At 39.0% G+C, this 24,738-nt stretch overlaps 1 protein-coding gene across 1 annotated transcript; it reads right to left on the bottom strand.

Annotated features, from left to right (window-relative positions):
• Positions 1-4,525: 4,525 nt before the first annotated feature.
• Positions 4,526-22,973, bottom strand: LOC129369399 (homeobox protein aristaless-like 4). The gene is made up of 4 exons (XM_055044761.1): positions 22,309-22,973; positions 11,404-11,723; positions 7,867-7,995; positions 4,526-5,119 (listed from the first exon to the last, which is right to left on the bottom strand). Exons 1-4 carry the CDS (start codon positions 22,658-22,660, stop codon positions 4,799-4,801), a joined length of 1,122 nt encoding a protein of 373 aa, XP_054900736.1. The 5' UTR covers positions 22,661-22,973; the 3' UTR covers positions 4,526-4,798.
• Positions 22,974-24,738: the final 1,765 nt, after the last annotated feature.

Below are 24,738 nucleotides of genomic sequence, written 5' to 3'. Positions count from 1 at the left end.
GACTATAAGTCTAAACATTAAAAAGCGTTGTTTTTTTTGTTTGTTTGTTTTTCAGGCGTACACTGTGCAGACTTTGAAATGAACACGAACTGAATGCTGAAGTCATATAAATAAGCCAGATATTTAACCTTTTCATATTTAGTGTAAGGGCAAAGTTCATTCACTTTGTATTTTCCGAACTTCTTAGCCTGTTTTACATAAATGTTCCTTCCAGAGTCAATACATCCTCATTCACCTGTTGAACCAAATATTATAACAATGAGCATTTCTATAAAAACAAAAATATTATCGAGGAATGAGTTCCACTGACCTACTTCTACGTATTTCTGTCATTTTTCATCCCTCAAGTCTAAAGTATAAAAACTAACAGAAACTTAAAAAAGAAAAAAACTTGAAATTATGTTGTGCTTAGAAAAAAAACCCCAACATGCTAAGAAACTTTTTTTTTTCTTTACTGCAGAAATAGTTAACGCTGTTGAAATATTTTCAAGAATATACTCCATTATGTAGGCAGGGCTGTTTATTATCTAGTGATACATAAAGGCTATTTAAACTGATAAGATAATCTCTAATCACTGCATAAAACAGTTTGTTCTCATTTGTTTACCATTTTTTATTTATTTATTTTTTACCTGTAATACAAGTGTGTGTCTGGCCATAAGAGTTAGAAGAATTTGTCGTCATCCTCCAGGAGCTGCCCAGCAGATGGCAAGGAAACGGTGAAACACTTTACTGACCTGAACTTCCTGGATATTTAACATTTAGAAATTTTGGATGGGATTAAATGAATATAAACCAGTTGGGTCAAAGCTGGATTTTTACATTTATTTTGTCTTGACTAAAACAACCAGATTCCATGGAAGAACTCTTGAGTTTATCTATAATATTCCTCAGTAACATGCTTCTTATTGCAGGGGATGTTGGTTTACGCTCCCTCCCCCCTCAATATGCACCTCAAATTACGTCATGTGCACCAGAGATTTCTCTATTTTCTAAACAACTGCAAACAGATTTTTGAACCCAGAGCTCAGGATATTTAAGTTACCCAACTACATAAAAGAAAGCAGGTTTTGGTGATATTAGTAGAGTAGCATCTTTGATATGTGGCATTAATGTTTAACTTGCAAATAACATGGATGTCTAAACAAATATTTCTGTTCGTATATGAATCAGCTTGAATAAATTAGCCACGATTTCCAGTTTTCTGGTGTAAATTCCCATAATCCCCAGGGAAAGTGTCTGGGTATTTATTGCCATACATTTTCTAAGCCTGTTTAAGTACACCATCAACCCACACAGATGTGAGAAAATGACTTGGATGTCCAAGGTAATAAACTCTCACCAAGGTGCAATAACTTATAGTACTTTAATCACTCAAACAACACATGCGAGAGCAGATTTCTTAACTCAAAAGGTAGCTTAAAGCTACAAACATGGAAAAAAAACTTTTAAAGAACATGAGTAGACAAATTCTGTTCATTCATCTTTGAAAATACATGTATACACCTCCAGGTTGTTTTTTTTTTCCGTTTTTTTTTTTTTTTAAGTATATTCAAAGAGTACTGAAAAGCATGTTTAAATACTTGATAAACTGATTCAAATATTGACTAAACATCCATTTAATTACAATTCCAAGAGCTACGACACATCAGTCTTCTCTGCATGTACAACAATGCATCAACACATATATTCATCATATAGTTACTCCTATGCTGATTACTTGACTTCAGTAGTATCAGAAACTGAGAAAACTGGGAAAATGGAATCATTCGTGGTAGAATCAATGCAGCGGACAGGAAGAAGCTTCCTCGTATTAATAGACAAATAAAAAATACAAAAAAAAAAAAAAATAAAGACAAGCAAAACCAAATTCTTCAAAAAGCTAAAACACTGAGTATGTGTTCTGTAAACCTGAGCAACTCAGTGCTGTAGCGTTTGCATGCTCTGTGCAGATGGACAGTCTTCATTAAACCAGATGCTCCTGTCCATCCTGACACACAATATGGTGGTCTTCGGCCTCCACATGGCTCTGTGTTAATTAAAGAGCCTTGTGCGGCCCTCGGACCCTGCAGCTGATTATTGGCTGCAGCATTGGGGCTGTTGGACGTGAAGGAAGCGACCCCAGGAAGAGGCGCGGTGCATCGTGTGTGAAAGGGGTGAATCGTTTGAAAGCGGAGCTGTGACAGCTGAAGCTGGAAGCATGTGTGAGGCATGTTTGTTTTGCATTTACCCCTCGACCGCAGCTGTGTGCACCGTCCTTTTCCCAAAACGCCGGAACACACAGACGCCCTTCGCTCAACCTCTCAGCTAAAAGCGGGACGGGGGGACAGGAGGCACCTCATTTGTCTTCCATGCAAACACATATCCTACCATTTTCACCACAGTTTAGCATAATGCAGATAATTTTAGAGGGATCTCTGCTGACAGGTAGCGGCCTGTAACCAACCAAACAAAAGGGAAAGTTGATGTGGTTCACTTTAGGGAAATTCTCTGCTTTTCGACCTGGTGCAATATTTCAAATTGACTCTTTGACAAAACATCTTTGTTATGCTTTAAGCCTACGTTTAGCTTCCTGGTCACAGGAAATATGTCTTATGCTGTAGAACTATGGAAAACTTCATTTGCTATTTCTGTCTCTAGAGGAAGCTGTTGCCAGGGGGGAAACTCATCCTATATGAACGATATCCTCAGTGAGATCCGAAACATTTTATCTGTCTATTTGCCTTCCAAGTAATACCTGTTTGTTTTACTGTACAACTAGTTTTAAATAATTGATAAGCAGTCTGAGTATTCACTGAAGGTACACACACCCTTGTAAAAAACAAAACAAAAACAAAAAACAACTGTAATAACTGGTGAATTTAACTAAAGTTCTTTTCAACAATGACAAAAAAAAATAAGTTAATTGTTCTAGGCTCTCTTATTGATGCCTTACTGTCCTTTTGACCGTTTTAAATTTCTTTTAACATAAAAATAATAATTTCTTTGAAACAAAAATGTGTTATGCTAAATTTTAAAATTTGATATAGCACAAAATTTTATTTCTGTTTCTTTGTCATAATGATGAAAACATCAGACTTTTAGTCAATAACAGGCCACAATTTTCTTTTTTTTAAGCAGGCACCGGTATGATTAGGCTTCACTAAAGATTATCAGCATGTCGAGAAAGGACAATGTTTTACAATGAGGAGTCTACCAAAAATATGGCAAAGGTGGTATCATGCTGTGGGCCTGTGCTTGAAACAGGTACCCTGTTGTCAGAAGCATAGATTTGACAGTACAAAAACATAATGACTTAACAGAAAACTTTATTAAAACCTGCTCCATGTTTAGTATTATTAGATGCTGTTCTACAACGATCTTTTGCACAGATATTTTGGTTCTGTGCTTCTCTTCAGTGGTAACATTTCGAACCAGGACTGTTTATTGGTCCAATTGTTCTTGGACTGTGATGAGCTCTTTTATCTTTCCTCCTTTCTTGAAAGACATTGAATCTAACAATAGCATCCATTCTAAAACTCTGCTAGAATGTTTTTCTTATATGAACTTCAAAGATTTAGAATTTTTGACAGGTTTCTTCCATGCTTCACCTGAAATGTAGATTATTATTAATAACTGTGTTACTGTCACATGGCCATCCCCCTATAAAGATGTTTTTCAATTAACAGTGACTTTGATGCTTTAAGTATTTTGAGCAGAGCAACTAGAGAAAAGAAGATAAAAATACCATCTGTATGTTCAGCTTTGACAGCTAGACACATTCTGGCTGAAAATCCTAAAAAGTTCAACAAATGGCAAAGTCCTTGAAAAGCTTCAAAGTGTCAACGCACACTTTGTAATCTGGGCCGGTCTTCTCTCTTTCAAACACGGGGATTGCTTGTTTTCTGTGTTATTCCTGACAGTCTGACTGAGCGGAGGGCGCTTCCTTCTCCGAAGCAAGGCCAGGGGCTCAGTTGAGTCCCCTTTTTAGACAAAATGTCCTTTTTGTTTCAAGGCTCTCAGGTCCAGAGAGCAGCAGGCCTGCTGTGCACCTCCCCTCTCACTTCCTCGTCCATCGCCTCCTCTCTGCGGCCATCAGCAGACTTACTCAGTGCAGCAGGTGGATCTCCCATCTCGATCCGACTCAGCCTGGTCATGTTCCACCCACTCGACATTTAAATGTGAGGAAACAGAATAACTTATGGGTTTAGACGTTCCTAAACTCGCAGTATTTGCTGAAAAACTGTGCTGAAAGCGAGGAGCTGCTCGACGTGATGGATGTGCAGGACGATTTTCTGAAACACTCGTTTTTCTTTACAGCCCCAGTATTTCAGATTTAAAAAATTTTCTAATGCTAAAAATATTGTTGATGGAAAAAAAGAAATTATTGTGGCTTAAAAAAAAAGAACAATGACTTTCTGTTTCTTTTTTTTTGGGGTTGAAATATTTGTAAAAGTACAAAGATTCAAAAAAACAAAATCCTACAAAAAAATTAAATAAAGTAAAAATGAAAACAGCACCAAACTCCACACTGCATACACTTATAGCAATGCACAGACAATAAACGTGCATGAGAGTGTTTGAAATCCTCCTCTCTGTCTGTCTTTAGGACTACACAGCATTTCTTTCCATCAGGCTTTCACACTGACTTTCCTCCAGCAGAGGCACTGAAACCTGGCAAACCTCTGCCAGCCACCTCCGATGCTCATAATCATTTTTGTTGCAGCATTTATAAAGGCAGTCACTTTTTCCTGCAGAGTTTTGAATTAAGTGCCCCTAGTCTGCGTAATATATCCCCCATCCAGCGTGCATCGGCGCATCATGTTGCCCAAGAAATGGCAGCACTGTGCTCTTTGGCTTTCATACGCAAAGCAGCAATACTGGAGGACTTGCGGTCGGGATCCATGTTGAGATCGTACGTGTTGATGCCCGCAGCCATGCCAGGAGAGCCGCCAAACAGGCTGCCCATGTGAGGCTGTCCGACATGTCCCCCGGGACTCGATACGCCCAGGAAGTCAGAGACCCCACTGGCAGAGTGGGGGTGTGGGGTCATGCATGTGGTCACGGTGTCACAGGGAACAACGCAGCCAGGGACGGGAGATGCTGCACTGCTGCCGCCGATCCAGGAGGGGTTCTGGATCTGAAAACATTGTCAAAAAGGTAGAGGTAGAGGTGTCATGAAAAAATATATATAAAAATTATTATGTTTGATTTGTCATATTCAGTCAGAATGATTACGCCTCTCTGCTGGTTGTTCATACAGTAATCTTATGTTATGGCCTTCACAATAATGAGTAAGAGAGCGAGCCTGAGTCTGATTCAGCCATTACTGAGCCACGCGACTAAAGAAGCTGTTCAAAGGACACATTTGTTCCTTGCTGGCTGCAAAAAATTGCCCCTTTAGGACAGCAAAATTTATCTTGATGTTAATCTTGCTTTAGCCACACTTTTTTTTTCATTGAGCGAAACAACAAAAGTCTGTAAGAAAGTATGCAACGGGACATGAGAGAGTTTAGAAGGAAAGCCCATACAGTTAGGGCCAGAAATATTGGACAGCAACACAATATTTGTGAGTTGGGCTCTGCACGCCACCGCATTGGATTTGAAATGAAACCTCTACAACAGAATTCAAGTGCAGATTGTAACGTTTAATTTAAAGGGTTGAACAAAAATATGTGATTGAAAATGTAGGAATTGTACACATTTGTTTACAAACACTCCACATTTTAGGAGCTCAAAAGTAATTGGACATATAAACATAACCCAAACAAAAAAGTTTTTTCTCAATATTTTGTTGTGAATCCTTTGGAGGCAATCACTGCCTTAAGTCTGGAACCCATGGACATCACCAAACGCTGGGTTTCCTCCTTCTTAATGCTTTGCCAGGCCTTTACAGCCGCAGCCTTCAGGTCTTGCTTGTTAGTGGGTCTTTCCGTCTGAAGTCTGGATTTGAGCAAGTGAAATGCATGCTCAATTGGGTTAAGATCTGGTGATTGACTTGGCCATTGCAGAATATTCCACCTTTTTGCTCTCATGAACTCCTGGGTAGCTTTGGCTGTATGCTTGGGGTCATTATCCATCTGTACTGTGAAGCGCCGTCCGATCAACTTTGCAGCATTTGGCTGAATCTGGGCTGACAGTATATCCCGGTACACTTCAGAATTCATCCGGCTACTCTTGTCTGCTGTTATGTCATCAATAAACACAAGTGACCCAGTGCCATTGAAAGCCATGCATGCCCATGCCATCACGTTGCCTCCACCATGTTTTACAGAGGATGTGGTGTGCCTTGGATCATGTGCCGTTCCCTTTCTTCTCCAAACTTTTTTCTTCCCATCATTCTGGTACAGGTTGATCTTTGTCTCATCTGTCCATAGAATACTTTTCCAGAACTGGGCTGGCTTCTTGAGGTGTTTTTGGGCAAATTTAACTCTGGCCTGTCCTTTTGGAATTGATGAATGGTTTGCATCTACATGTGAACCCTTTGTATTTGCTTTCATGGAGTCTTCTCTTTACTGTTGACTTAGAGACAGATACACCTACTTCCCTGAGAGTGTTCTGGACCTCAGTTGATGTTGTGAACGGGTCCTTCTTCACCAAAGAAAGTATGCGGCGATCATCCACCACTGTTGTCTTCCGTGGACGCCCAGGCCTTTTTGAGTTCCCAAGCTCACCAGTCAATTCCTTTTTCCTCAGAATGTACCAGACTGTTGATTTTGCTACTCCAAGCATGTCTGCTATCTCTCTGATGGATTTTTTCCTTTTTTTCAGCCTCAGGATGTTCTGCTTCACCTCAATTGAGAGCTCCTTTGACCGTATGTTGTCTGGTCACAGCAACAGCTTCCAAATGCAAAACCACACACCTGGAAACAACCCCAGACCTTTTAACTACTTACTTGATTACAGGTTAACGAGGGAAAGGCCTTTTGAGTTACTTGCAGCCTTTGGAGTCCATTGTCCAATTACTTTGGTCCCTTGAAAAAGAGGAGGCTCTGCATTACAGAGCTATGATTCCTAAATCCTTTCTCCGATTTGGATGTGGAAACTCTCATATTGCAGCTGGGAGTGTGCACTTTCAGCCCATATTATATATAAATTGTATTTCTGAACATATTTTTGTCAACAGCTAAAATAACAAAACCTGTGTCACTGTCCAAATATTTCTGGCCCTAACTGTATATGCGCTTTGGAGAGATTGATAAGGTGTGCACTGTGTCTACAATCAGGGTTTCAAAAGCAACTGCATCAAGGAAATGAACTACAACTGCTGCGTTCCTTGAATTAGGCCACTTTCAAACCAATATCGGAAACCTGGACAAGTTGCCGGTCCATTATAAGCATGGAACATTGTTGATATTTATCACAATATTATGCTGTACTGGGATGTACCTGTAATATTTTAAGACATCCCTTGCTAACCTAAAGACTTGCTAAAAGGTTTTATCGGCTATTCAAAAGTTGAATCAAAGGTGAGTATGTTGCCGTCAGAACTCATAGCAGCAAACTGCAGCCAGCTAATATAAATAAAGTTGATGTCTGAGCCACAGCGCTTGGCATAACTCTATTTTAAAATGATATTTTGATGTTTTCAAAAACTTGGGCTTCACTTGAACATTTGTTTTTCAAAATCCTACATCCGCTGAGTTGGACCATTCTTGGCTGAACATAAAGCCATTGATTGATTGCTAAGCTTTTTTTCTAGCTATAAAAAAGAAGACCAAGATTGGCAACATAAATCAATTCAAAAGTGACAACAAGACTGACCAAACTTGAACTCAACTATTCCATTCTTATTAAAACAAAAATCTCTTGCGCAGCCTGTTAGCACTCAATAAACCAAATCTATCTGTTGCATTTTGAGCACGATTTAACATGTTGCTCCTGTACCTGTGCGTAGTTCTCAGGACGCGTTAGGAGCGGCAGCTCGTAAGCAGTTGAGAAATGTGTTCGGACCTGCTGCATCTGACCAAATCGTTCCCTCTTCCTCCACTTCGCTCTCCGGTTCTGGAACCACACCTGCAAATGGAAAACAAAAGTTTACACATCTTTGAAGAGAGCAAGAAGTTTGAGGTGAAGTTAAAATGAGACTGGAATAGCAGAAATGTAGTGTTACTAAAACCCAAACACACTTTTGCTTGAGATCAAAAGGAAGGACTTTTATCTGGATGTTTTAATTGGGAATCTGATTCTTATGAAAAAAAAAAAAAAACCCACAACCTTAGTGTGAACTCACAGTCTCAAAATTGCAACTCAGAGGCAATTAAAGCTGTGTGAGTGTGACTGAGGCGGAAAAGGAAGCGGATGATTTCGAAACAAATTGCTACAGAAATTTACATGTAGTTTGTAGCTCTAAAATCATCTCACCAATGCGTATTTGTTGTCTGACCACAGAGTGTGTGTTTTATCTTCCATAATTGCCTTTGACATCTAAATCTCATTGTGTTTACTGCAAAAATTTGTGTGTTTGGCTTTCTAGTGGAGAATCTGAAAGTAATCAAAATGTGTTTTTTTCTCTTGCGCTGTAATCATCTACCTTTTTTTTTTTTGTGCAAGCAAATCTAAACATCTAAATGTAAACATTTGATTTTATTGTCTCCTGAAAATGTCTCTTCCATTGATGTTACCAACCAGACTATTTTTCTGGTGCCCTCCTGATATCGTGCAAAAAGGGGGAATGGAAAAGTGAGATAGGATGATAATTGGTGTTTGTTTGGATCTTCCCTTTTAATTTCCTGAAGTCTAAAACCTCTGGCTTTGAGTCACGGTCTTCTTCTAAATTACGAAGGCACGCCGATTTGAGGCCATAATCCGTCTTTCCTTGATGTTTGATATGTCTTCTTTTGAGCCTAATCATCACCACCCAGTCGAAGACTGCTGTCTCCGAAGGTCACTTTATGGATTTACTGTAATGATCGAGCTCGTCACGTTCTTCCTCAAATCCTGAATCCATGGACATCTCAGTTTTTGCCCTGCTCCAAGTCTGTTGGCTATTATGCAGCTCTAACATATTTCTATGTTGCACACACTGCCTTGTGACAGTAATTGGTAAAGACCTTGACAGCTTAAGTAGCTGGTAGACTCTCAATGAGCCTTTATTTATGTTACTGCTCCAGAGAGAAAGAGCAGAGAAATACCAAACTGGCCCCAGCAGGAGGGCTGTACGGGGGCTGAAAACACTTTGAAGTGAGAGCGCGGCTCGGAGGATTGATAACCTGCCTCTGCTGTCACTCATTTCACCTTCCAAACCAAGTAGGAGAGGAAAAAAAAAAGAGGGGCTGCTGAGCCTGGCTTCAGTTTTCCAGCTGCCATAAAACTCCAACAACATAACAGGAGGATGTCTGACCAGTGTTTATGTTCATCAGCTATTTTTGTTCTCATTTTCTGCAAAAAAAAAAAAATCTCTAAGTGGAGAACTTGATATTCCCTGTAAGGTCATCAGAGGGCACCTGCGGACTGAGGTTAAAGAGATACTATGAATGTTTACTGTTTTCATTTGAAACTCGTTAAAAATGCAGTTTATCCAGGAAGACTTGCAGCAGTGCTTTCCTGTGCTGTTTGTTGTAAACTTTTACCGATGCATTAGATTCTGCAACATATGCTTGCATAGTGTTTTGTTTTTGTTCTGGAGAATGGAAATAATGGTGTCGTGCTTATAGTGCTAAAGATCAAACATTCGTCTGGTTTACAAAAAGCTTAATAGTGCTAGTCTGTCTGTGCTAAAATCATTTAAATTTAAAATGAGGATGACTTAAAAACACCATTTTTCTTCTTGTTGCTAAAATGGTTTCACATTCTATCTCAGTTTAGCAGACAACTTGACATCATAATGTAACATTACGGATATTCCTCGGCCCTTTGAGATGCGCTCTGACCGTCTCGCCTCCTCTGTCTCTCTGTAGGTGGGATCTGCGTCTCATCTTTCATCTATAAACTCATGTGGACACCTGTGTTTCCCCGGAGGACTCCACGTCCGATGCCGTCTCGGCTCCCTGGACGTATCAGAGCTGCGAATCTCAGAGATGTGACGATACTGAAGCCCCTGACCTGTGACCCCTGACCTTCACATGTAGTGTATGTGGCTCAGATCTGAATTCACCTTCTTCCTTTGAAACCCTGAGACTAAAAAAGCAAACAACACCGGGCCCTGGCGTTGTTTAACAAAAAGGTGCCCTGTTATTTGATGTGCGTGTATGTGAAACATGAACCACTGAGGTCTGTTTGCTCTCCTTTCTTTTGTAAGAAAAAAGCTATATGTTTTGGAGAATGCTTTTTATCAGTAGTTTAGGGTGCTCTAACATTTCTTTGCTCCAGATGCTGACCTGATGAGTTTTTTTGTTTCTTTTCTTTCCCTCTTACATGCAAATTACCTGGATGGAGCACAAAACCCTATCCTGTGGCTGACAAGGCATCTTGTGCCTTTTATCTTTTTAACCTGAGTGTTTAAGTGGACTGCTGGGAGAGCCGACGACTGTAAAGCTGCATCCATCTGCAGCGGGCAGGTCAGTGATAGCACAACTGCAGAGCGGCATGCCTTTAGACTCTGGAGTGAGTTACGGCCCTGGAGGCTGCACAGATTTCCTGTATTTCTCGCTCACCGTTTCAGCTCATCATCTGGGTGATTGTTTTTGATCAATCTCTTATCTCATCTAAATTGACGGACACGGAAAGAACGAAGCCAGAATTTAACATATTAGGCTTGTTTTGGCCAGAACTTGAAGTAAGCTGATAACAGTCGCTGACGAACCAGCGGAAGCCCATGGGAAAAGTTTCACACCTCCTGGAGACCACAGCAGGGACACATTCTTGTCTGAACGGGTCTTTAATGAAAGAAAAACAAGGAAAATCCAAGGGCTTTGGTTCTCATCCACATGCACCACACAAAGACATGGAGCAGATATGGTGGAGGTCTCTTTCACTCTCTCTGATGTGGGAATGCATTACAGCAGTTGTGACCAGTTTCTAAACTAATTGAGCCTAAAAGGTCAAAGGGGCGCTGTGAGCCTCAGCTCATGGAGAACCCGACAGCAGAGATCTTGCAATTTCAGGAAACTAAACTTTGAAAGTGCAAAGGGATAAAGCCATCAAGACAATCCTAAGGAAAAACATTGCAGAGCCATGTGTTGATGAAAGTCTGCTCTCTTTAAACTGCACATATGAGGCCCAGGCAGCTCAAACCTCAGCCCCCTGATCCACCCTGGGCCCCCTGGCCTCTGCAAGCTCTCACTCCCCCACACTCTCTCTCCCCACTCCCACATTACTAGATAAATCTCTCATGTTGTTCTGAGAGTGACTTTATCTCTGCAGATGCTGAAGGGTGCAGGAGGTTTTGTTGTTTAAAGCCTTTTCTCTTCAGAGCTTTTTTTTTTAAAGCATTGTGTCCAGAATAAATGAATCCAACGTCCATTTAGTTGTGTTGGCTCTTACCTGCACTCGGGCTTCGGTCAGGTCAGTCCTCAAAGCGAGCTGCTCCCGGGCGTAAACGTCAGGATAATGCGTCTTTTGAAAAACCTTCTCCAGTTCCTCCAGCTGATAGCTGGTGAAGGTGGTGCGGTTGCGTCTCTTCTTGCCCTTGTTGCTTTCGCCACCATCGACTTTTTCCAGCGGACTCGCCAAGTCATTGCTCGGCGACCTTTCAGAGGCTGCCTTGACACCTTGGTCCTTCACAGCCAAGTATCTGGAGTCCATTCCAGGTGGATCAGAGTCTGGGGCCAAATCAGAGTCTGTCAGGCCTGAATTGTCCTTACCTGCAGAAACAGGAAGTGTGTGAAACTCTTAAAAGTGTTATTCTTAAGAAGAATGATTGGACTGGAACAACTCTTTGTAAATTTGTTGCTATTAAACTGAAGATAAATTAGGAAAAGGGGAGTATTTATAAGAGTAATGTATTGTAGTGGGGAAAATACAGTGTGATTTTCAGAAGACAGAAAGACGCAGAAGAATATATGTGTTTGATACATTTGGTCCTCAAAGGTATTTACATTTTTCAGGTGACCTTATTGGCCTGAGTGCTCAGTATATATATTTATATATATATATAAATAACAACATGGGAACGACATAACCAAGTGGCAGGCATAGTGTACAGAAACATCTGTGCAGAATATGGACAGAATATGGACAAGATCAAAGTGGGAAACACCCCCAAAGGTGGTGGAGAACGCCAGAGCTAAGATCCTGTGGGACTTCCAGATCCAGACAGACAGAATGGTAATGGCAAACCAACCAGACATTGTCGTAGTGGATAAACAACAGAGGAAAGCCGTTGTGGTAGATGTAGCAATACCAAGCGACTGCAACATCAGGAAAAAGGAGCACGAGAAACTGGAGAAATACCAGGGCCTCAGGGAGAACTGGAGAGGGCCTGGAAGGTGAAGACCACAGTGGTGCCTGTGGTCATCGGGGCCCTCGGGGCAGTAACCCCCAAACTGGAGCAGTGGCTACAACAGATCCCAGGAACAACATCAGACATCTCAGTCCAGAAATGTGCAGAGATACTGCGCAGGACCCTCAAGCTCCCAGGCCTCTGGTAGAGGACCCGAGCTCAGAGTCAACACTTTTCTTGCCTTGGCTCACATGCAAAAATCTGCTGAATATTTTGGTCATAAATCCAACAAAATCTTCCAATGAAAATCTCTGTGTGATATTTTTTTTGATCTTGGCCCATCATAAAGAATTTTCCTCCTGGGAATAGACATGGATCATCTAATTAGCTCTATCTAATGTCAAACAAAAGAAAACAAGGGGTCTCCTTTGACCAAACTTCCAGGAACGAGCCTCAGACAGAGCATTCAGATATAATGATTTCTTTGAAGGACCAATATTTTAATTTATGAGGTCTGACGGGGCGGAACAAAGACGTTTCTCACTCTGTGTGATGAAACTTTGTTGTGAAATGTGTTGCCACAGTGTTTAGTGTGTGCTTGTAAAACTGGCTGCTTAACCCAGTAGACTACAGATGTTTTTTCTATGACTGACTGAACGTTGCAGATTTCACTCCATGACTAAGACTTCTTAACCATCAGCATTGTCCTCAAGACACACTCATAAACACCTCTCTTTTTTTTTCTCTCCACTCAGTTGCTGTTTGTCAGTGAAAATATCTCAGAGTGCCTATCGAGTCATTTCTGCACCACTATTGTCACAAATAAATTGACCAGTTTCTACAGATCCAAAAACAATTTTTAAAAATCTCTCACTCTCCCTGTCGATTGCGCTCACATTTGATTTCTTCATGGCTGCAGATTCGCTGTAAAACCTCAAGCCGCTCTCCGATCATAAATTTCCACAGTTTTGCTTCTGCCAGTATTCTGTTGTGAACTATCTGCTCCTTTGGAAACGTTGCCTGATCCAGAACAAAGTTGGAAAAAAAGGACTGCTAATGCATCGTCTCAGTAAAACACATTCCCATGTAGGACATGGGAACAGGCTGCTCAGTGAGAGCTGTCTCACTCAGTTTCAGTAACACGACCTTTTATCAAATTATTTTTAGGACTGCTGACATCTAAAGCTTATCTGCTCATCCAACGATTTATCAAGGTGAAACTGGGAGATGTTTTGAAGTTTCTATAGCACTTAAAATGTGGCAAACATCTTTATTATTTCAATTATAAAGCTGAAATTTCAATTTAAATCTTCCAGATGGTATTGAACTTTGCATATATATTATATTTTCTTGAAAGATGTGGAGTGTGCATTGTGAGTATTTCTAAGTTCAAATCATATATCAGAAGACACCAAGTTCCTCAAAGTGCCATTCTGGGTTCACATCTTTTCTTTTCTTTTCTTAGCTGTGTTTTTATTAGGTCAGACGATTAAACAGATCAGCGACGCTTAAAGTTATTTCTTCACTGACAATCTCCATTCTTACAGAGGTACAGAAATAATCCTGTAATTAACTCCCTGGAAAGAATTAGACACAGATGAATCACTATAACAAACAGCTAAATTCGGACTGATAAGAAAAATAACTTAAGGTTAGATATGGAGCAGATAGTTCCATATCTACCAATAAACAGGAATTGTTCTCGCAGAAGCACAGTCTCTGGAATAGGACTAATTTTTGATTGAACTTTGTCCCTGTGCCATAAAAAAGAAACAATTAATAAGAAACACTTGTGCAATAAGTGCAAGGAAATTTCATTTTTCGCAACCTAGGACCATTTCGTGGACGTTGATGTCATGAAGGTAACCAGGGGATAACAGAGACACACAGTAGGGGATGCAAAGATTGAGGGAGAGAGAGGCAGCACCCTGAAGAATGCAAAATCAACAAGATGTCTGATTTTGAGTAGACATAGAAACTCTTAGTGATTCAGGAGGTGTTGAAGAAAAACTGAATCGCTGTCCTGAAAATACAAAGAAGTATTTAAAACAGGAAGAAAGCTGTCTTTTTTACTTTTTTTCCAACCTCATGGAAGCTTCAAGTTCTCTACTCATAATTAACTTACTGTCAACGAATCCACGTTGATATAGTGTTATTGAAAGATAAAGGATTTAAATAAAAAATAAAAGGATATTTTTAAATATAGTAACCTGTAGATAACATATTTGTTGACATCGTTATTTATTTGACCACTTTTTGCATTTTAAACCAACATAACTAAATTTACACAACTTTTATTATTATGGAGAAACATTTGGCCCTCTGGTGAATTTTCTCTAATAGACGCATATTAGAAAAAAATAATAATAATCAGGTGCTAATAGCAAACCAAACTCTCCAATACTGGTTTCAACATTTGAAAACAAGAAGACTGCATGTTTTTTGACTGACTTCAACAAACCTTTGGCAGAATTCTGACTCAACATTGGAGTTATTATTTGATATTGGATATTGATATCATAGCATAATTGGAAGATTTTAGTTGAAATGGTTGCACTCAAGGTACAGATCAGGCTATTTTTAGGTTACGTCTAGTAGCGAGTAAAGTTGGGCCCATGCAAAGGCTTGACGTTTTTCCGTTCCAGAACGACTTCTGATATGTGTCTGGTATCATTGTTGCGTTAAGTCGACTAATTGCTGTTGCCATTATGCGGTTCAGGTGTGTCACTCCTAAATAACCTGTGCCCCTCCCCCTCACTGACCACTTATAACTCATCTGGAGGTCTCCTGCTTGCAGCTGTGCATGCAGACATACAGATTTAACTACATTTGGAAGGTGTTTTACTTTATTTTTGTTTAGTTTTACAAAAGGCTTCATAAGAAGCAAATCTCTGCAGCATAGTTGGAGATAGACTCCTGGCGTACATGACCACGTCTTCCTATTGTGCTTCAAAGGGGGCAAATGTCAAACTGCTGTTGCGTCATGTTTTCTTTGCTGGGACTCATGGTCCCCATAAAGCACTCAGGCTGTTTGAAATCATGAGGCCTCTCTCTGATCAAAGGATTTTGCCCAAACAGCATCCCTAAAGTTTTCTGGCAAGACCGTGATATTGTAACAATCTCCTGCTTTTAATTCATTCAAATCTGTCACAGGTGAGACAAATATTAAAACCTCCTGCCAGCAACACCATATATGTCTAGATGTAAACTCCGGCAAAGACATAAGGACTGTATTTGGCGTTTCATCTCAACATATGTCAGACTTTTAAATGCAGCTCACACAGAACATTGAGGCAGAGACATCGGTAGAAGCACATCTAATTTTAATTTCGTCTGTCTCAGCAACATTGTTTTTTCTGGAGCTTTGCATGTCAACAGAGAAGATGCCTAACAATTAGGTGCTTAGAAAGTAGGTTATAAAGAGCAAAGAAAACTTCCATCTGACTTCACTGCAGTCGGCGTAAAACGTCTGCTTCCAAAAGCAACATTTATATGTTTACTGCTCTAATAATATCCTTGACTCACAGTGCAATGCACAAAGTGAGGTTGTGTGCATGTCGATGAACAAGTCCTTACAGGCTAAAAGGTCAAAACCGCCGGACAGATATTACTGCTGCAACATCAAAGAGTAATTTTAACTGGCTGTAAAGCGACAGGGCACCTTCCCTGGCTTTTTACTGACTGCCTTGACTGGGGTCAGCTCACAGTGTTAAAAGGAAATACTATAAATTACACACCACATATTGATAGGGAGAGCGATTAACCACATGCTTCCTAATCAGAAGATGAGCTATCCAATTTTGAAGGAGCAAAATGAGATCAAATATGGAAAAGGAAATGCATAATATCAATTTTATGACCTTTGAGCAGGATCTAATCTAAAACAGCCACAATATTTTGTCATCATTCATTTGTTTAATTATTAATTATTTATTATTATTATTATTATTATTATTATTATTATTATTATTATTATTATAGCTACAGTCATAGTAGTAGTAGTATTCAATAGTAATAATTTTTTTTACCACTAGAGGGGGACAAAAGCTGTTTGCAACCTCAACTTAACATCAACACACAGTGCCAGCAAAAAGATTTAAAAATTCTTATCATATTTAGAATATAAGACAGCAACATTACATTAAACACAAGGCTGAGATAGTAGCATATTAGAAAAGTGTCCTGTTTATTGCCAATCCTCTTGCCTCTCCGTTTGCCGATCACTCGATATGTGTGAACAATTTTGGCTTCTTCTAAATTACTTTTGGTATAATTATAAAAACAACATTCTCTAATCTAATATATATATATATATATATATATATATATATATATATATATATATATATATATATATATATATATATATATATATATATATATATATATATATATATATATATATAACCTTGTTTGGAGAAATTATTTTAAACATATAAATTCAAATGACGTGCTTTGCACCATGGCCGAAGATCTTATCAATGCTTTTTATTTGACAATCTTCAAATATGGATGACGAATGTTCAAAACAAACATTTTCGGGGAATATAATTTTGCTTTCTTTTATAAAAATGACATGCGTCATGTGCCGAAACGCGTTGCGAGTAAGGGTCTAAATTGAAATGAAAATAAAGCTTCTTTAAGAGCTGGAGAAAACATTAAAGCAATGTTTTTTTAACTATCATGGATAATACAATGTCATGTGAAACAAACATGCAGTCAGTGAAATAATTTTGATTCATTTAAATCTGCCTGATCACACACTCTTTCTCTCGCTCATAGTTTCATTACCAGTTTGATTTAAAATATTTGTTCCCATGCAGTCAGTTGTTTATGTTTATAAAATCAAAAACCAGGTTTTTGAAAGAAAAAAAAAATATATATATATATATATATATATATATATATATATATATATATATATATATATATATATATATATATATATATATATATATATATATGTCTTCGACTGATCATCCTCCACAATGCATTCATTTTAAAGTCACAGTCTGAAACTGCAGTTTAATCTATGTAAAAATCCACAAAAACAAACAGGAGCTAATATTTCTCCTCATATGTGACCTTGGCGAAACCCGCTCACTAACACCAAGCTGTTAGGAGAGTGTTAAATATAAGGTTTCTACTTTCTCACGCATTTCCTTAACACATAAAAAATAGGAGAAAGACAAATACGACCATTATATTTTGTAAAGTAGTTTCATGTTTTCTGCTAACTGCTGCAGTTGAACAACGCCAAACATTCAAACCTGTTATAAAGTTTTAGATGATTAGGATTTGGTGAAACCACAATGCCATGCATAACAGCTACCTTCACAAACCCATGATTTTGACCTCGCTTCACTCTGAGCATTAAAACATTTAATTCGCTCCGTCTGCCTTATCCAGTCCTGCTTCTGTAGGAGACTTCAGTTTACGTGACACAGAGTCAACGAGACCAAAAGAACTCGTGGACTTCACGAGCATTTTTCTGTCCGGCTGCTCTCAGTCGGCCATGCAAACTGAGCCTAATGTAAATTATCCTGCCAAACTTTAGGCTAAATGGTAAAATGATCCTGAGTTCCTGTCACCTCCATTCACGTCAGGGACTTGCTGAAGCGTTCCTCGGCCGTCCGAGCCGCTGGGCTGGTTCCCATTACACCCTGCTCCAACCAATCTGTACAGACGACTGTTATCAGAGGCTGAAGTGGTTGTGTTGGGGTCAAAAACTGGCACAAAGGGGAACTGAAAACTCTGAAGAGTGACAAAATCTCAGGATGCTGAAATGATATCCAAAATGTTCTTTAAATGCTCTGAAGAGCCTGCAGGGTTATATCCCCCCCCCCCCCCCCAAAAAAAAATAAAAGCCAAATGATGGCTTTTATTAGTTTAAATTGTGTCACCAGTTAAATATGACAAGGGATCACAAGCATTAATGGATTATAATGGGACCTGTTATACTGTTAAACTGGAGCAATGCTGAAAGCTGCAGCAAGTTTGAATTTGACACCAAAGAGTTTCATCCTGAGTTTCAAATGATTTCTCTGCTGCAAGCTCAGAGGAGTACTCACCCTCTTCTCCAAACATATGAGGGGCAGAGAAGCCAAGCTAAAGGTCAACACCGTGGACACAGGGAGAAGACATGGGGACATCAAAAGAGGAAGTCTCTAGGGACATCAATGTTATTGACGTATTGATCAGTCTGCAGTGATCCAATCAAAAATGTAGATAGATAGATAGATAGATAGATAGATAGATAGATAGATAGATAGATAGATAGATAGATAGATAGATAGATAGATAGATAGATAGATAGATAGATAGATAGATAGATAGATATAGATAGATAGATAGATAGATAGATATAGATAGATAGATAGATAGATAGATAGATAGATAGATAGATAGATAGATAGATGATTTCTGTCATATTTTTCAAAAGTTCTGCACTTTCACAATATGCTTTCATGCAAAATTAGTTGCACAATTTCATCTAATTTCCTAAACTATAATGTAGCTGTGCACAGTTCCTCAGTGTTTCCTTAAGCAGCCAGACTTCCTTGTAATCTTTGAAAGTTGATCTGAAGTGTTTTTAGAAAGGTTTGCTTGACAGGAGACACATCCTGGGAGCTGTGTCTATAATCTTGCGGTCTACACAATATAGATTTTATACTGCTTTTAAGCTCATAACTAATGATGGTAGTTACATCATAGTATAGTCACAACCAAACATTTTGACTGTCAGTTTTGATTATTAAGCACTTTTTAAGGAAAGGTGCTTTATCTTGACCTTAATGCTCTTGACCATCTGGCCTGGCGTTTTGTCTTGGCATGCCGCTCCAAAATAATCATTTGCAACACTATCCTTAGTGAGTACTTCTAAGTTTTCTTTACTCATCAATCAATTTCTTCTCAAACAAAAACTAATCCTATGGATGCTTGTTCGGCATATCGTCATGATGCCATTTATGTGATAAAACCTGCGTTAGTCGAATGCAGTGCCTTTCACTCTGTGTTTCCTTCTGCCCTTCTCATAATTCAGCGTGCCAACGCACCGAGCTCTCTCCGTCCTTGGCTATACTCAGCTGCGTGACTGACAGCCTGCTGGCTGTAAACACCACGTTTAGTGAGCCAAATGTAGGTAAATATTTGTCAAGCAACCGTTCTGCTTTCCGTCAGACTAAAAGCGTCTCGGTTGAAACCACCTGAGGATATCAGACTGCATATCACATCACCAGAACCCATCTTTGAAAGCTTAAGCCCCTTCTGGGTGAAATACATCTCTGATAAAGGAAGTGAACCAGCAGATGAAATACTTCAGTATTTTTTGGTAGGGAACACAGGAGGAATCATTTATCTTTTTCTTTTTTTTTTTTTTAAGCAGGTTCAGCATATTTCCCTTCCATCTTTTAAACTCAGTCAGAAATCATTTAAGCCATTCAAATCACGAGTAAAGCAGCCTCCAAGCCGACTCTTATTTTCTATGTTTTTGTTGTTTTTTTTTTTATCAGGCCACGTGAGACGTTATTTAATTTCATCTTTGCGTCAGCGATCCTAAACGTGGTTAAAGTAGGAACTGGTCTGATCCAAAGCTTGAGGAGGTTCTGAGGAGGAGGTTTGTCAGTGTGGGGTCAAGTCAGTGTGAGATAAGGTGTGTGTGTGTGTGTGTGTGTGTGTGTGTGTGTGTGTGTGTGTGTGTGCGTGCGTGTGTGTGTGTGTGTGTGTGTGTGTGTGTGTGTGTGTGTGTGTGTGTGTGTGTGTGTGTGTGTGTGTGTGTGTGTGTGTGTGTGAGGGGTCCGAAGGGGAAATAAAAGCAAACAAAAAGGTTTGACATCTGAGTCGTATTAATGGCGGAGTTCCTCTGTCTTTAGGATTATATATATATATATATATATATATATATATATATATATATATATATATATATATATATATATATATATATATATATATATATATATATATATATATATAATGTTTTTCCCCTGCCTTTTCCTTCACGGTGAATCCGCCGCTGAGCTGTAAAACAAGAACACCAGACGAGCCGCTCTGGGGTTTTTTAGACCTTAAAGAACCAACCTGGCCCGGATGCCTCGATTTAGGAATCGGCCTGCATTTAAACAGTGATGGAACTATAAAGTAATGATCCTGAAACGAGAGGTTTTGACGCATTTCGAACATTATTCGTCTCATTGGATTTGTTGCAAAACAAACACAAATAATCGAATAAACGATTAAATCAATCATCAATCCATAAATACATAGAAATATATTTTTCTTTTTCTTTTTCTATCTCGCATCCTGAGTGTTTACGGTTTTTGAACTCAGCCTAACAAGTGCCTCGTTACAACGTAATATAAAATTTTATTTCATCTCTGTTTTTTTGCCGGATCTATATCAGGGTTAATGGGTGCTAAAAACTTAACAGCCGGTTTTAAGAGACCCACATGAGCTAAAGATAAAAAAAAAAAAAAAAAAAAAAGAAAGAAAGAAAAAGAAAAAAGAAAGAAGAAGAAAAAAGAAAGGCAAAAAGGAAAAAGAAGAATTATCTCACTGGTCCTGACAAGATGGAGCCATAAAGAGCTACCAGAGGACTAAGCTGTCAAAACATCTTAAAACTGCTCTTCAGATTCATGGCAGGAATGATGAATATGCAGGTCGGAGAACCGCAGCGAAATATGACGCATGCAGGAGCGCTCTGCCATGTCCAGAAACGTCCACTGTTGAGTTTGAACTTTTGGTTTTAAACATTAAAATACGTTGTTTTGGTTTTTTAGCTTTTTAAATAGAGCTCGTTCTCATAAAAAAGCAAATTACCTAAATGTTTATTCTTAAAATAATAATGATAATAATATTAATAATAATAAAACATTTGTTGAAAGCGCAGAGGAGTTTGATAAAAACAAAAATAATAACGAATACAAATGCTTTGTTGTGCAAAAAAAAGAAGAAGAAAGAAATAGAAAACACCTGAGCGCGCGGTTTTGTTTACTGATTACTGATTTGTGTTCGTGTTATTATTTAAAGTGGAGAGAAGTAACAAAAAAAACTAACAATGTGTGTGTATGTGTTTTTTTTAATTATTATTTAATTATTTTAATTATAATTTTCTACAACCAATTTAAAATATTCTTGGGCTCATTTGTCAGTGGAGATTTTTTGAGTCTTTGCAATAATTCGTCTTTGCAGTTTAATCGCGGTTCATCGAGGATTTGCGGCATTTTCGGTGAGAAACTGGAATCAACTTCAAAACACGCAGGTTCTATGTGAAAGACAGAGGGGGGAAAAGTTTATCATTTTAAAGTCACCCTAATTAGTCCCCAGTTGGAGCAATTTTCCTTGTGCCAATTAATCTAACTGGACCCAATCAACCCGCGCAAAGACACACAAATATGATCAATCTGACCCTTCTCGTGTGCGCCATCTGAAAACCCGTTAATTCAATTGTCCGACTCAGCTCCGATTTTAAGGATTGCAATGCAGATTAGCACATTAATTGCGCCGTAATTTGATTTTGATGTCCAAACAGACAATTTGATAGTTTGAGGGACATGGAGGTCAGTCGTCTTAATAATAGGCTGCGCGCTCTGCAGCTGCAGGGCCATGTGTTTTGGTGTTGCTGCTGTCCTGTGTGCTGCTGCTGCTGCTGCTGCTGCTGCTGCTGCTGCTGCTGCTATTCAGGAAGATGCTGTAGTCGAGATGACACGAAGAGGATGCAAGGCGAATTTTATTTTCAAAAAAACGAACTTTGGATACATGGAGCAGCTTTTTTTAAATTAATTTATTTTTTATTTCTCCGGCACATTATTCCATCCAGTCAGGCGGATTTTGAGAAAGCCGAGCAATGAATGATGGCTGACAACATCCAAACGGTTTTTGGGTTTTTTTCCCCCCTGATATAGAGTTTTAAATGTTCCACCCTTAATTATCATATCTTTTAATAAGGAGCTTTTATTTATTTATTTATTTATTTTTTAAAATAGTAACCCGTGTTTTATTCCACTCACCATAGCACAGGACGAGCGCTCCGTTGTGTCCCCTCTCCGGCAGCAGCTTGTCTTCGGCGGGCGGTGTTTTGCAGGAGGACCTCTGCATGAAGAGCTGGTATTTGCTGAAAGAGCCTTGCCCAGCTGCGGCGGCATCCAATGACTGGCACTCCTGCTGGAAGGGGCTCCGGGACTTCTCTCCGTAAGCCTGACCTTTGCTGGACAGGAAGGCGGTGGAGCTGTATTTGATGTCACTAGCTGGAAATGTCCTAAAGTGGTCCGCCTGGTGATCCCTACCTTGAGCAGCAGAGGGGTTATAATACGAATTCATGGATGTCATGTCGCTGTATGGGACACAGGTCTCGGCGTTCATGACTAAAAAAAGAGTCAAGGGGAAAAAGGAGACCAAACTTTTTTTTTCTTTTTTTTTTTCCCTCTCCTCTTTTCCCTCCCTCTCTATCTCTCCTCCAGAAACCCCTTCCTCTCCGTCTACCTCAAAACGCACCCGCACGCACGCACGCACGGAGAGGCTGCAGCCCGCAGCAGAACCGCAGCTGGGTTTGGTTATGAAGCGATTCAGATCTTTTCCAGGAACCACTGCTGTTGACCAAACACTCCGAACTCCCCCTCAGGTTTGAGTAGAGTTACACAAACCTCCGTCTCCCCTCGGAGGATGGGACCCAGATCTCCCGGCCTCAGGAACTCTCCCAAGTGATTACGCTGATGACATGAACGACTTAGGTTGCTTGTTTGCTAAAAAAGAAAAAAAAGGGGGGGGAGAAAAAAAGCAAAACAGGGGCGTGGGGCTCAACACATGACATTAATGTGATTTGGAGATGAATAAAAAGATGGGTGACAGACAGCACCGGGGCGGAGAGGGATGGAGAGAGAGCGCAATTTTACGCTTGATTCGCGATGGTTCATCAAGGGCAAATTATCCATATTCCGCAGAGTGGAGCTTCTGAATAAAACTTTGTCTTCAAAATTTTGAAAGAAGCCTTTTATGCTTTTTAGATCGGATTTTAGTCGCCTATTTCATTGAGGGAGAGAAAAAACAACAACAAACAAACAAACAAAAACCATGCGGGCGCCAAATAATCTGCGATTTTAAAGACAGAAAATAAAGAAATCGGTTTACTAAGTTGGCCAATCGATTCATTCACAGTTTTGTCATATTTAAAAAAACAATACTCAGACCACGAGTCAGAATAAAAATGCATGGCGAAAGATCATTCTTTCAAACGCAGCTTGTCAGTTCTTTAATATTAAATTGAGGATATGACGTAGTCCACTGCTGAGACCCAAGGTGTGCTGTCATCTGTAACCTGGCGTGTTCTTGCACAGCAGCCAAAGGGTTTTCAGATTATATATATATATATATATAATATATATATATATATATATATATATATATATATATATATATATATATATATATATATATATATATATATATATATATAGTCAGCTTTGTGGAGTTCCTTATGACTAAGTTTGGGAGCAACAATAAAATTCACATTTGAAATACTGCAAACAGCAATTCACGTTCCTTCTTTTTCTCTTCGTGAAATTTAACCAGGACTCCACCAATTGAGCCTCCATAAGTCTTGCAAAAAAAAAAATAAATAAAAAATATTAGCTTTTTCAGAGGTCGGGATTTATTTATTTTTATGTTTAAAAAGGTCGATATTTTTGAGCGGATTTGGAAGGAACCTGTAATAAAAGCACTTTGACCAGCAGTGATAAAAGAGAAGCTGCACACAAGGCGAGCTCTTCTGACACATGTTTCCGGTCATTACAAGACTCTCTGCTCCATCTACTGTAAGTCTTTTGTATTAGTATATCTTTTTTTTTATATGCAGATGTAGAAGTCGTTGATGTAATCTATCAGACACATCATGTTCCAATGCAGAGTCATGCTCTGTCCGTTGAGAAAAGGTAATATATTGCTCAATGTGTCAAAAATAAATGAGTGCATTAAACTAAAGAGTAAAACAATAAAATAAAATAATTGCGAAATGAAATGAGTAAATACACCATCATTAATAATAATAATAATAATAATAATAATAATAATAATAATTGCACTTCTGCTTTTGTTGAAAAGTTTTCCAAAAACCTTATCAGTTGTTATTACTTTTTGCGATGCAATTAAAATGAAACATAACAATACACTTTAACATTTATGACACTTTTTTTTCCTTAAATGCCTTTTTCCAAACAGAACTCAAAGAGTGCACTCCGAAATCATATCCAGCCAAAAAGGGAAAAAAAGGAAGAAGAAAAAAAATGAACATCCTCAAAGTGAGAATCTATATGCGGGCAAACTACACTGAAGACACAAATGTATTCTCATAGTCATGCACACATGGTGCACACATGCACTCATACAAGCACATGTGTGAGAGGGAGCAAAAAGGCGAGAAAGCAAGTGAGGGGAAGAGGAGTTGA

This window comes from Poeciliopsis prolifica, unplaced genomic scaffold (assembly GCF_027474105.1).
Source record: "Poeciliopsis prolifica strain line A6 unplaced genomic scaffold, Auburn_PproV2 SCAFFOLD021, whole genome shotgun sequence".
Classification (NCBI taxonomy): domain Eukaryota; kingdom Metazoa; phylum Chordata; class Actinopteri; order Cyprinodontiformes; family Poeciliidae; genus Poeciliopsis; species Poeciliopsis prolifica.
Note: the sequence above shows the minus strand (reverse complement) of the source record. Positions and strands in the feature narration are given on the sequence as shown.

Coding starts and splice junctions, on each gene's coding strand:
- LOC129369399 (XM_055044761.1), bottom strand. CDS start 22,660: ATGAACGCCGAGACCTGTGTCCCATACAGCGACATGACATCCATGAAT. Junction 11,724..22,308: donor AGCGCTCGTCCTGTGCTATG/GTGAGTGGAATA, acceptor CTGTTTCTGCAG/GTAAGGACAATTCAGGCCTG. Junction 5,120..7,866: donor GTCCTGAGAACTACGCACAG/GTACAGGAGCAA, acceptor CAATGTTTTCAG/ATCCAGAACCCCTCCTGGAT.